Here is a 13070-nt window from a genome sequence, read left to right on the forward strand (position 1 = left end):
CTACCTTCTGAGTGAGGTAAGACAAAAATAACCCTAAAAGGTTTTAAATGACACCCTTTGCTGGGCGGGAAAACTAGCTTAAGGTCCCAAGGGGACACAGGGGAATGTACATGGGGAGAGCTGTGTGCAACTTCATGTACGAGGCCTTAACTAGTGGCAGATGATCCTGATCAGACTGGTGGAAGGAATGAATGTGTCCCATGGAGTATTTCCTAGGGCTAAAATTTCCTTGACTTGCACAAAGCAAAATATGTCTTCCAGGTGCAATGATAGACTTTACAATAAGTCCATTTCCTAGCTTTTGGGAGGGTAGTTATGAATTCAAAAAGGCCCTGTCCCCCCTTGACCATAGCTTCAACAACCATGTAGTAAAAGCCAGCGAATGAGAAGCAAGGTGGTGCACTGGCCCTTGGGACAGAAGGAGTTTGAATATGTCGGAGTACCGCCTCCTCCTGGGTCAATGGTAGAATGAGGATCATCATCTTGATCCTGTAGAGCACATTAGAACAAACATGGAGGGGTGGTCCTAAAGTCTCAGCTTGTAGAGCAGATTAGAACAAACATGGAGGGGTGGTCCTAAAGTCTCAGCTTAGCATTCAAGGTAAAAGCCCAAGGGTCTCTGGATCTGGTGACATACCTGTCCAATTTATTGTTGAATCTGGATGCCAGAAGACCCACATACGGCATCCCCAGATCCAGATGCTAACTACTGAGAAAATCTGCCTGCCAATTTTCCGCACTTGGGATGTGGGTGGCAGACCATTTCAGAGCATGCAGCTCTGCCCAAGAGAGGATCAAGTTTACTTCACTTTAAGGGACCCGACTTCTGGTTCCTCCTTAATAGTTCATGTAGGTCAAAGTTGTGGCAGTGCTGACTGAAACCTTGCCAGGTGTCCTCACAAATGAAGGGTCCAATGTTAAAATACAACGGACTAGCCCTTCGGCCCATGAGTATCTACCACAGGAATTGCCCACTTTCATAGAAAATTTTCCTTCATAGGCTATTGTTCAGCAAAACATTTGAGTAAAAATTTTCTCTGGAAGTGGCCATTCCCTGTATCCGATAGGCCCCACCAGTGAGTGGATTTAGAAAGTCATAGCTGGTTTAGGAAATTTAAGAAACCCCATGCTGGAGACCTTGGGTTGAGCAGACTCAGACTTTTCCTACGCCAAGTAGTAAATAAGGGTAGCTATGGTATTCTTAAGGTGGTAGTAAAGGCTATTAATTATTCATAAAAATGTTGCCTCACCTGCCCCCTCCACCTACCAATCCTGCATAGCCTGTATATAAAAAAGAGCAGTGCAAATACCTCCTTTTTTAATCTGGTTCAGTTATGTGATCCAGCAACACTGGCTCCCCCCTGTGGAAGGGAGCGCTCTACAAGGGCTTTGAATTCCCAGATTCATGACGTCGCTCACTGGCTCCCATTGTCCATACATATTCGGCATGCCCTCCTCTCCCCTGTAATATCCTCTCCGACACAGCTGCTGGATTACGTGACCAGAAAAGACTGGATAAAAGACGGTATTTACACTGCTCTTTTTTTTTTTACAGTAGGAAGATGGGGAGGCAACATTCTTCAAGCCGACCCACAGATGGCTCGAAATTCAGCCAGTTCAGAAGGGACCACATGAATTACAATCCATTTCTGGGCAGGTTGGTTGTACAGAAGTCGACTTCTGTACAACCAGCCTGTTGGAAAATATTTGCTTCTGTGCAAGGCACTGTATGCTGCTGAGGACCCAGGTATCACAATGAGACTGTTGTGCTGTGACAAGGATTGTGGGCTAAGAGCTGTTGCCAAGTTGGAAGGTGGGTCCAGAAAAAGGAAGAGATCCGGTATGCAGGCACCCTGGGAAGGAATATTTAAAGAGCTTTTGTCCTGCACATACTGCTGAAGTCTTCATGCAAGCAAAATGGAAGGGCTTTGCCCACCACGACGGGCATACCCCCACAAGGGTCTTAAAGTGGTTCTTAAGGCTAAAGGTTTTTTTTACCTTCATGCATTTTATGCGTGCAGTGACCCCCAGCCCCCCCAATCCTTACGTGAGCCTCCCCCAATCCAGCAATGTTTACGATAGCATCGGCTGCATGGGGACTCTCCTTCCTGATTGGCTGAAACAGCAGCGGGAACCCATTGGCTCCCACTGCTGTCAATCACACCCAGTGAGCAAATGAGGAGAGAGCGGGAGGGGGGGTGTCTTGTGGACACATGAGCAGCGGCTCTGGAGCAAGCACACAGTGGTGACCCCAGGGCAAGAAGCTTTCTCTGGGGGCACTGCTCGAGGGGGAGGAGCCAGGAGCACTGGCAGGGGACCCGAAAAGAAAAGGATTGGGGGCTACTCTGAAAAACCACTGCACAGAGCAGGCAAGTAAAACATATTTGTTATTTTAAAAACAAAATACAAAGCTTTAGTACCACTTTAAAAGGGACAGGGCTCTGCCACTGGAAGACCAGGGTCCTAAACTTGTACAGCACCCTGCAGCTCACTCATCACATTGCACTACATGTCAAGGGGACCACCCAAGCCACATTCAGTGCCTCAGCAACATGTGTCCAAACACATGAAGAAGGGAGTTGCACAAAATACATGGTAATGACTAAAGATCCTGGGCCCTACCTGTAAGACTAAGTAATGTAATCAATGGTCCTTGATATAAGTGTTAAAGTTACTGGAGTTGTATTACACTTTGAAAAGCATTAATCTTAAATATGTGTTTGTCAGAGCCTGGGGTAAAGGTGACTTTTTCTTCTTTATCAGGCAGAGCCGCGCAAGAATGGAAACCATTTCTGCTGAACAATAGGAAACTAGCACAGCACCTTCTCTGCAGCTCCTTGATCCTGACCATCAGATTAAGATGACCTTGTGAGTACTGTTCAATGACGTCCCGTACATCATAGGGTTTCCTGGCTTGCTGCAAATATAAGCATGAAAACAATAACAATGTGTGACAAATGCTTTCCGGGCTATAAGTGGAAGTTGTAAAATCATCTTAAAGCAGGAATTTAAAGTTAAGACTACTGTAAAACGAAATAAGTTAAAAAGTGTCACAAGAGGGGAAGGTTTAAGGCCCTGTTTACATTTATTCATTGCTATAGTTCATCAGCTTTGGAGGACATTTAGGTCTTGTTCATATGGTTTTCAGCTTGTAAGAGCCGTGTGTACAGCAAGCTTTAAGTAGCTTTGTTGAACCCTTAAGTTTCAGTATGGGGATTTTAAACGCAGAATTTAAAAGAAATGCTGACTTACTTTATACAAGCAGGCTTCAACAGGCTTTTAACAAGCTCCAAGCAGTACTGAAATCTACTGCCTGCCAGCAGCTTGTTTGTAACTGAAAGTCAGCACTCTCCTTAAGATCTGTGTTCAACTTCTCCAAACAGGAGCTGAATGGTGTTTTGAAGTCTTCAACAAAGCTGCTTAACCGCTTGCCGCCCGCCGGCTGTCATATGACGGTCAGGCGGCGCAGCTCTCGTTCTGGGAGGGCGTCATATGACACCCTCACCTTCCCAGCCCACCAGGGGGCGCGCGCCCGCCGTGTCACTGGACACCGATGTGCGTGCCCGGCGGCTGCGATGTCCGCCAGGCACCCGCGATTGCCCGGTAACACGGCAGGACCGCGGATCTGTGTGTGTAAACACACAGATCCACGTCCTGTCAGAGGAGAGGAGACCGATGTGTGTTCTCAGTATAGAGCAACACCGATCGGTCTCCTCCCCTTGTGAGTCCCCTCCCCCTTCAGTTAGAAACACTCCCTAGCAACATGATTAACCCCTCGATCACCCCCTAGTGTTAACCCCTTCCTTGCCAGTCACATTTATACAGTAATCAGTGCATTTTTATAGCACGGATCGCTGTATAAATGTGAATGGTCCCAAAATTGTGTCAAAAGTGTCCGCCGCAATATAGCAGTCACGATAAAAATCGCAGATTTCTAGTAAAAAAAAAATAAATAAAAATGCCATAAATCTATCCCCTATTTTGTAGACGCTATAACTTTTGCACAAACCAATGAATATACGCTTGTTGCGATTTTTTTTACCAAAAATATGTAGAAGAATACATATCTGCCTAAACTGAGAAAAAAATTTAAAAAAAAAAAAAAAAAAAAAAAAAAAAAAAACTGGATATTTATTATAGCAAAAAATAAAAAAATAATGCGTTTTTTTCAAACTTGTCACTCTTCTTTTGTTTATAGCGCAAAAAATAAAAACCGCAGAGGTGATCAAATACCACCAAAAGAAAGCTCTATTTGTGGGGAAAAAATAATAAAAATTTAATCTGGGTACAGTGTTGCATGACCACGCAATTGTCATTTAAAGTGTGACAGCGCTGAAAGCTGAAAAATGGCTTGGGCAGGAAGGGGGTAAAATTGCACTGTATTGAGATGGTTAAAGCACTACTTTTATAGAGAAGGGGCAGACTGAAGTTCCTCTTAAAAAAAAAAAAATCTACTTTTCCTTAAATAAGAAAAAAAAAATATGCATTTGCTATACACTCTATAATTTTAATGTTATTTAAAAATGGCCTGTTTCAGTCTGGACCTGCTGTCATTTTCTAAAAACGATCAAAAATGTAAATGTCACTTTCTTGCAATGTAATGATCAGCTGGTGATCTGTATATTGTTTCTTTATAGAATGCCATAGGAAAGCGCAGGATACATGGAGGCAGACTTTTATCCTCTTCTGAATGCGGAGGCTGCCCTGAATGTCACCTGGAACAACTTAATGCGTTTCGATGGAGCTGACGCCTGGCCAACCTACACTATAGAATGTCCAACGCTATCCGAAAATACCAGATGCAGTGCGGCACCATGGTTGAAAATACGCTGTTGTGGAACACGACATGTCTATAATAGGAGAAAGCTCAGCCCCAGGGATTCTATAACCAATACTGAGGACTAGTCCCTTCACCTACGTAAGCCTATTTTGGGCACAGCTTACACAGTTTAGGTTACTTCTTATGTATAAGGGCTTTTTGGTATTTAAACCTCCAACATGCAAACATTTTTATAAAAAAGTTTTGTTTTACCCAGAACCTGCAATGTAAAAGAACTTACCTGGAATTTTTTCTTGGCCACGAAGTACTGCATTCTACGGATGACTTTTACTGCTGCTCGATGGTGTTCCCGTAGTCTATGATTACAAAAATATTAAATTATCTGTTTATAGTTGCTATGCCCATCATACCGTAATCTACAGCACTTCATATATTAAAAATGGAGATGTAGTTTACAGCAATCAGATTCCAGCTGTTTTTTTTGTAGTCTAGAAATCAAAACAGATATTAAATTGCTTTCTATGGGGAACTGATTAACTTTTCTCCTTTTTCTATACAAGAAATACAAATTTATCCAGAGTGCTACAGCAAGCAGCCTTACTCAGAGATATGAGTTATCGGGGTTAGTAACGTGTCTGCTTCCACGTCTAGATCATCTGTGAAACTGCTTGTTCTGATGAAAGGTCCAGTGCCGACATCCAGCAGCCCAAAGCTCTTTTTTGTTACTGCAGGGAGAACAGATAGGAATAAGTTTATTACAAGATGAGTAAACTCCCCAGAAAGTTACTTTGCTTAAAAGACCTGAGGGAGAACAGAGAGGAGCGCTAAAAGAGTGCAGTTACAAAACAAGACCAGTTGGGACAAAAAATAAAGATTTAAAATAAGCCATCCCAGACCACTCTAGCTGCTTATATTGTGTAGCTAAAGTGATTGTAAAGGATCTTTTTTTTTTTTTTTTTTTTTTTTAAAACAACCTCCATCTGTGAAGCTCCTTTTGCACAGAGTGGCCCCGACTCCGCCCCGCCCCCCTCGTCATTGGATTTGATTGACAGCAGTGGAAGCCAATGACTGCGCTGTCATCAATCTATCCAATCAAGAGCCGGGACCCCGTGGCGAGAGGGATGAAGGGGCTCAGGTAAGTAAAATGGGGGGGCTGGGGGGCCGGTGACTGCCAGGTGTTTTTTCACCTTAATGCATAGGATGCATTAAGGTGAAAAAACACCAGGGTTTATAATCTCTTTAAAAAGTACCAAAAAAACACAAGGCTCATAGCCACTCCGCAACGTAAATGTCTACAGTCCTATGTTAAAAATATATGCATTTGCATCCAGGGCCAATCATTTGCATGTGGTCCCCTCATGAGTGATTACGTGTCAGTGGCCACAATTAACTGTGGGAGCCGGCAGCCTCCTAATTGCTTTTAATGGGGCTGCCTCCCGCAGTTAATCGCTGAGAACCCCCTGCTGGGGCTCTCGCATGTAATCGGCATCGGGTGCGTTTACATATGTGAACGCAGCCTTAGAAACATCTACTGTGTGTTTCTTAGAGCGCTGGCAGGTTGACAATATTCTGTTTTGATACAAAAGAGCAAAGATTTATTTCAGAGCTTCTGTTGTGAACTTTAAAGCTTTTGTTTGCCTATAGCTATTTTAGTGAATAGGTAGCTTGTTCTAAAATGATTTTACTGCATGTTCACAGTCCTTAAATTAAAAAAAAAAAAAAAAAAAAAAAAATACCAGCAATAAAGTATGCTGTAATTGTGATCATGTGTCCTATTTACCAACATCAATGTCCCCAATAAAGCTCTTCTACAAATCCTTGCCATTTCATTGTTGGCGCTGCTGCAGAGTTGTTAGCTCTGGTTATACTCTGCACATGCTCTGTGAGCACTTTAACTACCATGCTCACACCAGCTTTGTCAGTGAAGTGAAGCAGTCATGTGAATGCTGGTACTCACACGACTGCTTTGCTTAGGCTAGGCTCACACATGTCCGGCTGCGGTTTGCAGTCCAGAGTCCGATGCGTTTCTGTTCACCGGTTCAGGTGCTATTTATGCGAAAATTTTTGCCTGAATTCGCACCTGAACCAGACCCAAAAATGTACAGGACCCTTTTCAAAACCGCACTGCGGCCGCCCAGGATATGTGTGAACCAGCTCTATTAAAACCTGGTCACTTTCACATGTTATGCGAGTTTGATGCGGTTAAAAACGCACCCAATTTGCAAATATATGAACCCAGCCTTACATTCTTCTGATCCAGGTTTGGTACACTCCTGACAACTGGGTCTACACCATTATTAGAGATGGCATGGGATATCCCCCCCTGCCTGAGGGGGTTTTTCAGGCTGACAGACCCTTCCGGGAGTGTCCGAGGTGTTGGGAAATTAGAGAACAAGACCTATCTAGACACACACAATGCAGTAATAAAGGGAGCAAGTGTAAGCATTAAAATCTTATTAAAGACATGTAGAGCATACTATAGAACAAGAAAGGCTGGATAGCTGCAGTGACAGAACCCGCTGTCACTGTGTGTTTTGGAGGGGCTGTGGGCTGGCCTCCTTCCCACTGACTTTGGCCCAGCAGAGAACGAGAGACTTGGGGACAAAATGGCATTGGGATAATGTAATTATGTCTCTATATACGTTGCATCCCTTCTCCCCATCCCCCCTCTCTTGTTATTGTGTTTAATTATGTTAGGTCATGGCACGTAGACAAAAGGTATGGAGACGCATCACAGCGGGGAATGTGCAAGGAGGGGCTGCCTGCTTATCATAATCCCTTAAATTGTTTCAACTGTAGTTAATGTATAAGTGTTGAGTTCCCATTGGTTCTTCTTTGTCCCCAGCCCCCTCTATGACAAGGCTAAGGGGAGTGTCCTTAACTGTGTTTAAAAGTGTATGTTTTGTACTTAATAAACAGTTTATGCTCTGCGTGTTTAACCCTCAGCATCTGTGTGGTTTGCCTCGTGATTGGGGGTTTAAAGGGCTGGTTATGGCGAGTCTGCCAGCTGCGGGTGCGTTTGGAGAACAGGAGACACAGGTCTGGCCGAGGTGCCCAGCCGGGGCATGCGAGATCCCTCACAGCTGCACTCCATACTATTCAGCTGATAGCCTGGCTGAAGTCTGCTCTTTGCTGACGTCTAAGGATGAGCTCCGGCGCGTTCGCACATCCCACGTACAGAGCCTGTCAGGAAGTCGGCACGGCCCTGCGCTAATCACAGGCAGTGAGACATTTCCTGATCTCTGCAGCCGCACATCGGGAAAATGTCTCACTGCCTGTGATTAGTGCAGCGCCGTGCCGACTTACTGGTGGGCTCTGCACGTGGGCTGTGCGAACACGCCCGAGCCCATCCTTACTGACGTCACAGGAATCAGTCCAGGCACCGCGTCATCACAACAATAAAGTCTGGATCTGCCAGATGCCTGGACTGATGCCTGTCTCAGCCTCCCAGCGAGCTGCTGAGAGACTGGAGACGGCCGCTCCATGCCCCTCCACAGCTCAGCGCTCAAGTGAGCGTGGAGGAGCAGAGAGTAGAGCTGCTGATTGGCAGTCAGCAGCTCACCTCTCGGGGATCTGTGAGAACCGAGCCATCGGCGATGTTCAATCGCTCGGTTCTCAGTGTAGAGATCCCGGGTGGGGGGGGGGGCGATGCTGCATCCATCTAAGTATAAAAGGGGAAAAAAAAAAACCCTTACTTCTCTTTTAAGGCATCCCTTGTTTGTAACCTGTCACCTTCTACAATTGAATAAGAGCATGCTTTTCCCCACAGTCATCTTCTGGATGAAAGTATTCAAGGATGGTCCAAACAAGCACTCGCACTCAAAATGGCAGCCACTAGACCTACTTCTTGCAGAGAAGTTCTGCCAACCAACACTTACATAGGATAAGATAAATATAGATTCCTTCTCAAGTGGACATGGTGCCCACCTGAGAAAGTTATTTAATGGAGTGTTCTAAGGCATCCATCAAAAAACAAAATGCTCTCGGAAATCTAGATGTATGGGGAATGTGTGAATGTGGGAAATTAAAGTAAACTATTAAGATGTTTAAGAGGGGATAGAGTAAATCTATATGTGTAGAGCAGAATAAAATTGCACTCTACCACTAATAGAAATGCAACAAATAAAAAATATCAAATGTTTCCTTTCCAAAGGGGAAAAGGAAGTAGACAAAGCAGAACATAAATAAAAACTGAATGAACTTTGGACATGAACATTTGATAAAACCTGAGTTTACAAGACGTGCAAATCATCACATTCTGTTTTTATTTAGATTTCACACAGCGTCCTAACTGTTTTGGAACTGGGGTTTTAGATGGGTAGAGCATTCCAAAAAGGAGAAAAACAGGAAAATCAGGAGGATTTGGGAGAGGAGTTGGGGGCAGTAGGGAGGGAATAGAGAGGATGACCACAGGGGAAGAGAGAAAAGCCAATGCAACTGAGTACATTAAAGCAGAGTTCCAGCCATATTTTTTTATTAAAAGTCAGCAGCTACAAAAAGTAGCTGCTGACTTTTAATAAATAGCCACTCACCTGTCCCACGATCCAGCGGTGCACTCACCCACGCTGTGTTCTCCCAGTGTCCTCCCTCGTTGGCGCCGGCATCTCTACTATAGGCACCTGGCTGTGACAGCTTGTGGCTTCACAGCCAGGTGCATGCGTGAGCGGAGCTGCGCTTCATGACTAGTCCTAAAGTCTTCTAGGACCTGTCATATGTCCCTGAAGACTTTGGGAGGGAGAGCCTCCATTTCCAATCGCTTAGGTGACCGGAACTCAAGTGGGAGAAGGTACCTGTCAAAATCAGGTACCTGCTCCCCACCTCTCCCCAAAAGCTCAGTTTCACAAATTGACAATCATCAAGCAATGGACTTAGCAGGGCAGTGGTAAATGGGCTGATTGGGTCAAGAAAAGAAAGGTGCTTATTATAATGAAAATCCCTAGAGATTACATGCTTGGATTTATGCATTAATCAAAGGTGGCTGGATGGTTATTGAGGTATTTTTGCTGGATGCAAGATAACATTTTTCATTTATCTGTCTGAGAAAAGCACCAGTGCACCACCTACTTTTAGATGCACAACCTCTATAAACAACCATTTGGCACACAGCCGCTTTCAGAAATAGAAATCTAAACGTTGTCAGAAACATGCCACTTTTCACTACAATTGTTACCATGTCGATTTATAGAGAATAGCTACCCAATTGTACTGCCAATGAAAAGGTGCTATATTTACCCTTTTTTTCTATAATGCAATTGTGGTAGGTACTAAGTTAGTAAAACAAAAAGACAGTTTTGCATACATGATCATTTGACAAATGTGTCGTCTGCCAATCTACGGTCTTATGTTTATATAGAACACGTCTAGTAACACAACAAAATGCTCAACTTTTACTTTACTATCCTGAACAGGACTCATGGTAATCTAAGAAATAGTAATCTGGACAAGTTCCTCCAAAAAAATACAGTATCTCACAAAAGTGAGTACACCCTTCACATTTTTGTAAATATTTTATTCTATCTTTTCATGTGACAACACTGAAGAAATGACACTTTGCTAAAATTTAAAGTAGTAAGTGTACAGCTTGTATAACAGTGTAAATTTGCTGTCCCTTCAAAATAACAACACACAGCCATTAATGTCTAAACCACTGGCAACAAAAGTGAGTACACCCTAAGTGAAAATGCCCAAATTGGGCCCAATTAGCCATTTTCCCTCCCCGGTGTCATGTGACTCGTTAGTGTTACAAGGTCTCAGGTGTGAATGGTGAGCAGGTGTGTTAAATTTGGTGTTATCGCTCTTACTCTCTCAATACTGATCACTGGAAGTTCAACATGGCACTTCATGGCGAAAAACTCTGAGAATCTGAAAAAAATAATTGTTGTTCTAAATAAAGATGGCCTATACTATAAGAAGATTGCCAAGAACCTGAAACTGAGCTGCTGCACGTTGACCAAGACCATATAGCAGTTTAACAGGACAGGTTCCACTCAGAACAGGCCTTGCCATGGTTGACCAAAGAAGTTGAGTGCACATCAGTGTCGTATCCAGAGGTTGTCTTTGGGAAACAGATGTATGAGTGCTGCCAGCATTGCTGCAGAGGTTGAAGGGGTGGGGGTCAGCCTGTCAGTGCTCAGACCATACGCCACACACTGCATCAAATTGGTCTGCATGGCTGTTGCCCCAGAAGGAAGCCTCTTCTAAAGATGATGAGCAAGTTAGCCGCAGTTTGCTGAAGACAAGCAGACTAAGGACATGGATTACTGGAACCATGTCCTGTGGTCTGATGAGACCAAGATAAACTTATTTAGTTTAGATTGTGTCAAGCATGTGTGGCAGCAACCAAGTGAGGAGTACAAAGACAAGTGTGTCTTGCCTACAGTAAGCATGGTGGTGGGAGTGTCATGGTTTGGTGCTGCCGGCACTGGGGAGCTACAGTTCATTGAGGGAACCATAAATGCCAACATGTACTATGCCATACTGAAGCAGAGCATGATCCCCTCTCTTTGGAGACTGGGCTGTAGGGCAGTATTCCAACATGATAACGACCCCAAACACACCTACAAGATGACCACTACCTTGCTGAGGGTAAAGGGGATGGACTGGCCAAGCATGTCTCTAGACCTAAACCCTATTTAGCATCTGTGGGGCATTCTCAAATGGAAGTTGGAGCAGCACAAGGTCTCTAACATCCACCAGCTCCATGATGTCGTCATGGAGGAGTGGAAAAGGACTCCAGTGGCAACCTTTAAAGCTCTGGTGATCTCCATGCCCAAGAGAGTTAAGGCAGTGCTGGAAAATAATGGTGGCCACACAAAATATTTACACTTTGGGCCCAATTTGGACATTTTCACTTAGGGGTGTACTCACTTTTCGTGCCAGTGGTTTAGACATTAATGGCTGCGTGTTGAGTTATTTTGAGGGGACAGCAAATTTACACTGTTATATAAGCTGTACACTCACTACTTTACATTGTAGCAAAGTGTAATTTCTTCAGTGTTGTCACATGAAAAGTTATAAAATATTTACAAAAATGTGAGGGGTGTACTCACTTTTGAGAGATACTGTAAAAGCAGATGGATCTGTAAATTAAATCTACTAAAACTTAAGGCCTAAACGACTCAATTATTTTGCATGTTTTCTTTAAGGTTTTGAAGGGCACTGATATGGCTGCACTGACGGGCACTGATATGGCTGCACCGACGGGCACCAATGAGGCGGCACCGACGGGCACCAATGAGGCGGCACCGACGGGCACCAATGAGGCGGCACCGACGGGCACCAATGAGGCGGCACCGACGGGCACCAATGAGGCGGCACCGACGGGCACCAATGAGGCGGCACCGACGGGCACCAATGAGGCGGCACCGACGGGCACCAATGAGGCGGCACCGACGGGCACCAATGAGGCGGCACCGACGGGCACCAATGAGGCGGCACCGACGGGCACCAATGAGGCGGCACCGACGGGCACCAATGAGGCGGCACCGACGGGCACTCATAGGCGGCACCGACGGGCACTCATAGGCGGCACCGACGGGCACTCATAGGCGGCACCGACGGGCACTCATAGGCGGCACCGACGGGCACTCATAGGCGGCACTGATAGGCACCAATGAGGTGGCACTGGTAGGCAGCACTGACGGGCACTCATAGGCGGCACTGACAGGCACTCATAGGCGGCACTGACAGGCACTCATAGGCGGCACTGACAGGCACTCATAGGCGGCACTGACAGGCACTCATAGGCGGCACTGATGGGCACCAATGAGGTGGCACTGGTAGGCAGCACTGACGGGCACTCATAGGCGGCACTGACAGGCACTCATAGGCGGCACTGACAGGCACTCATAGGCGGCACTGACAGGCACTCATAGGCGGCACTGATAGGCACCAATGAGGTGGCACTGGTAGGCAGCACTGACGGGCACTCATAGGCGGCACTGACAGGCACTCATAGGCGGCACTGACAGGCACTCATAGGCGGCACTGACAGGCACTCATAGGCGGCACTGACAGGCACTCATAGGCGGCACTGATGGGCACCAATGAGGTGGCACTGGTAGGCAGCACTGACGGGCACTCATAGGCGGCACTGACAGGCACTCATAGGCGGCACCGACGGGCACTCATAGGCGGCACTGATAGGCACCAATGAGGTGGCACTGGTAGGCAGCACTGACGGGCACTCATAGGCGGCACTGACAGGCACTCATAGGCGGCACTGACAGGCACTCATAGGCGGCACTGACAGGCACTCATAGGCGGCACTGATGGGCACCAATGAGGTGGC

At 45.7% G+C, this 13070-nt stretch overlaps 1 protein-coding gene across 3 annotated transcripts in view; it reads right to left on the reverse strand.

Annotated features, from left to right (window-relative positions):
* KCNQ1 (potassium voltage-gated channel subfamily Q member 1) overlaps positions 1-13070 on the reverse strand; it is a 185107-nt gene that overhangs the window by 19817 nt on the left and 152220 nt on the right. For all 3 annotated transcript variants that reach the window (XM_073604554.1, XM_073604553.1, XM_073604555.1), the window contains 3 exons: positions 5382-5505; positions 5061-5136; positions 2823-2917 (listed from right to left, as the gene is read on the reverse strand). In XM_073604554.1, the coding sequence (XP_073460655.1) occupies positions 2823-2917; positions 5061-5136; positions 5382-5505 (295 nt within the window). The remainder of the gene's footprint in view (positions 1-2822; positions 2918-5060; positions 5137-5381; positions 5506-13070) is intronic.

This window comes from Aquarana catesbeiana, linkage group LG11, assembly GCF_042186555.1.
Source record: "Aquarana catesbeiana isolate 2022-GZ linkage group LG11, ASM4218655v1, whole genome shotgun sequence".
NCBI lineage: Eukaryota > Metazoa > Chordata > Amphibia > Anura > Ranidae > Aquarana > Aquarana catesbeiana.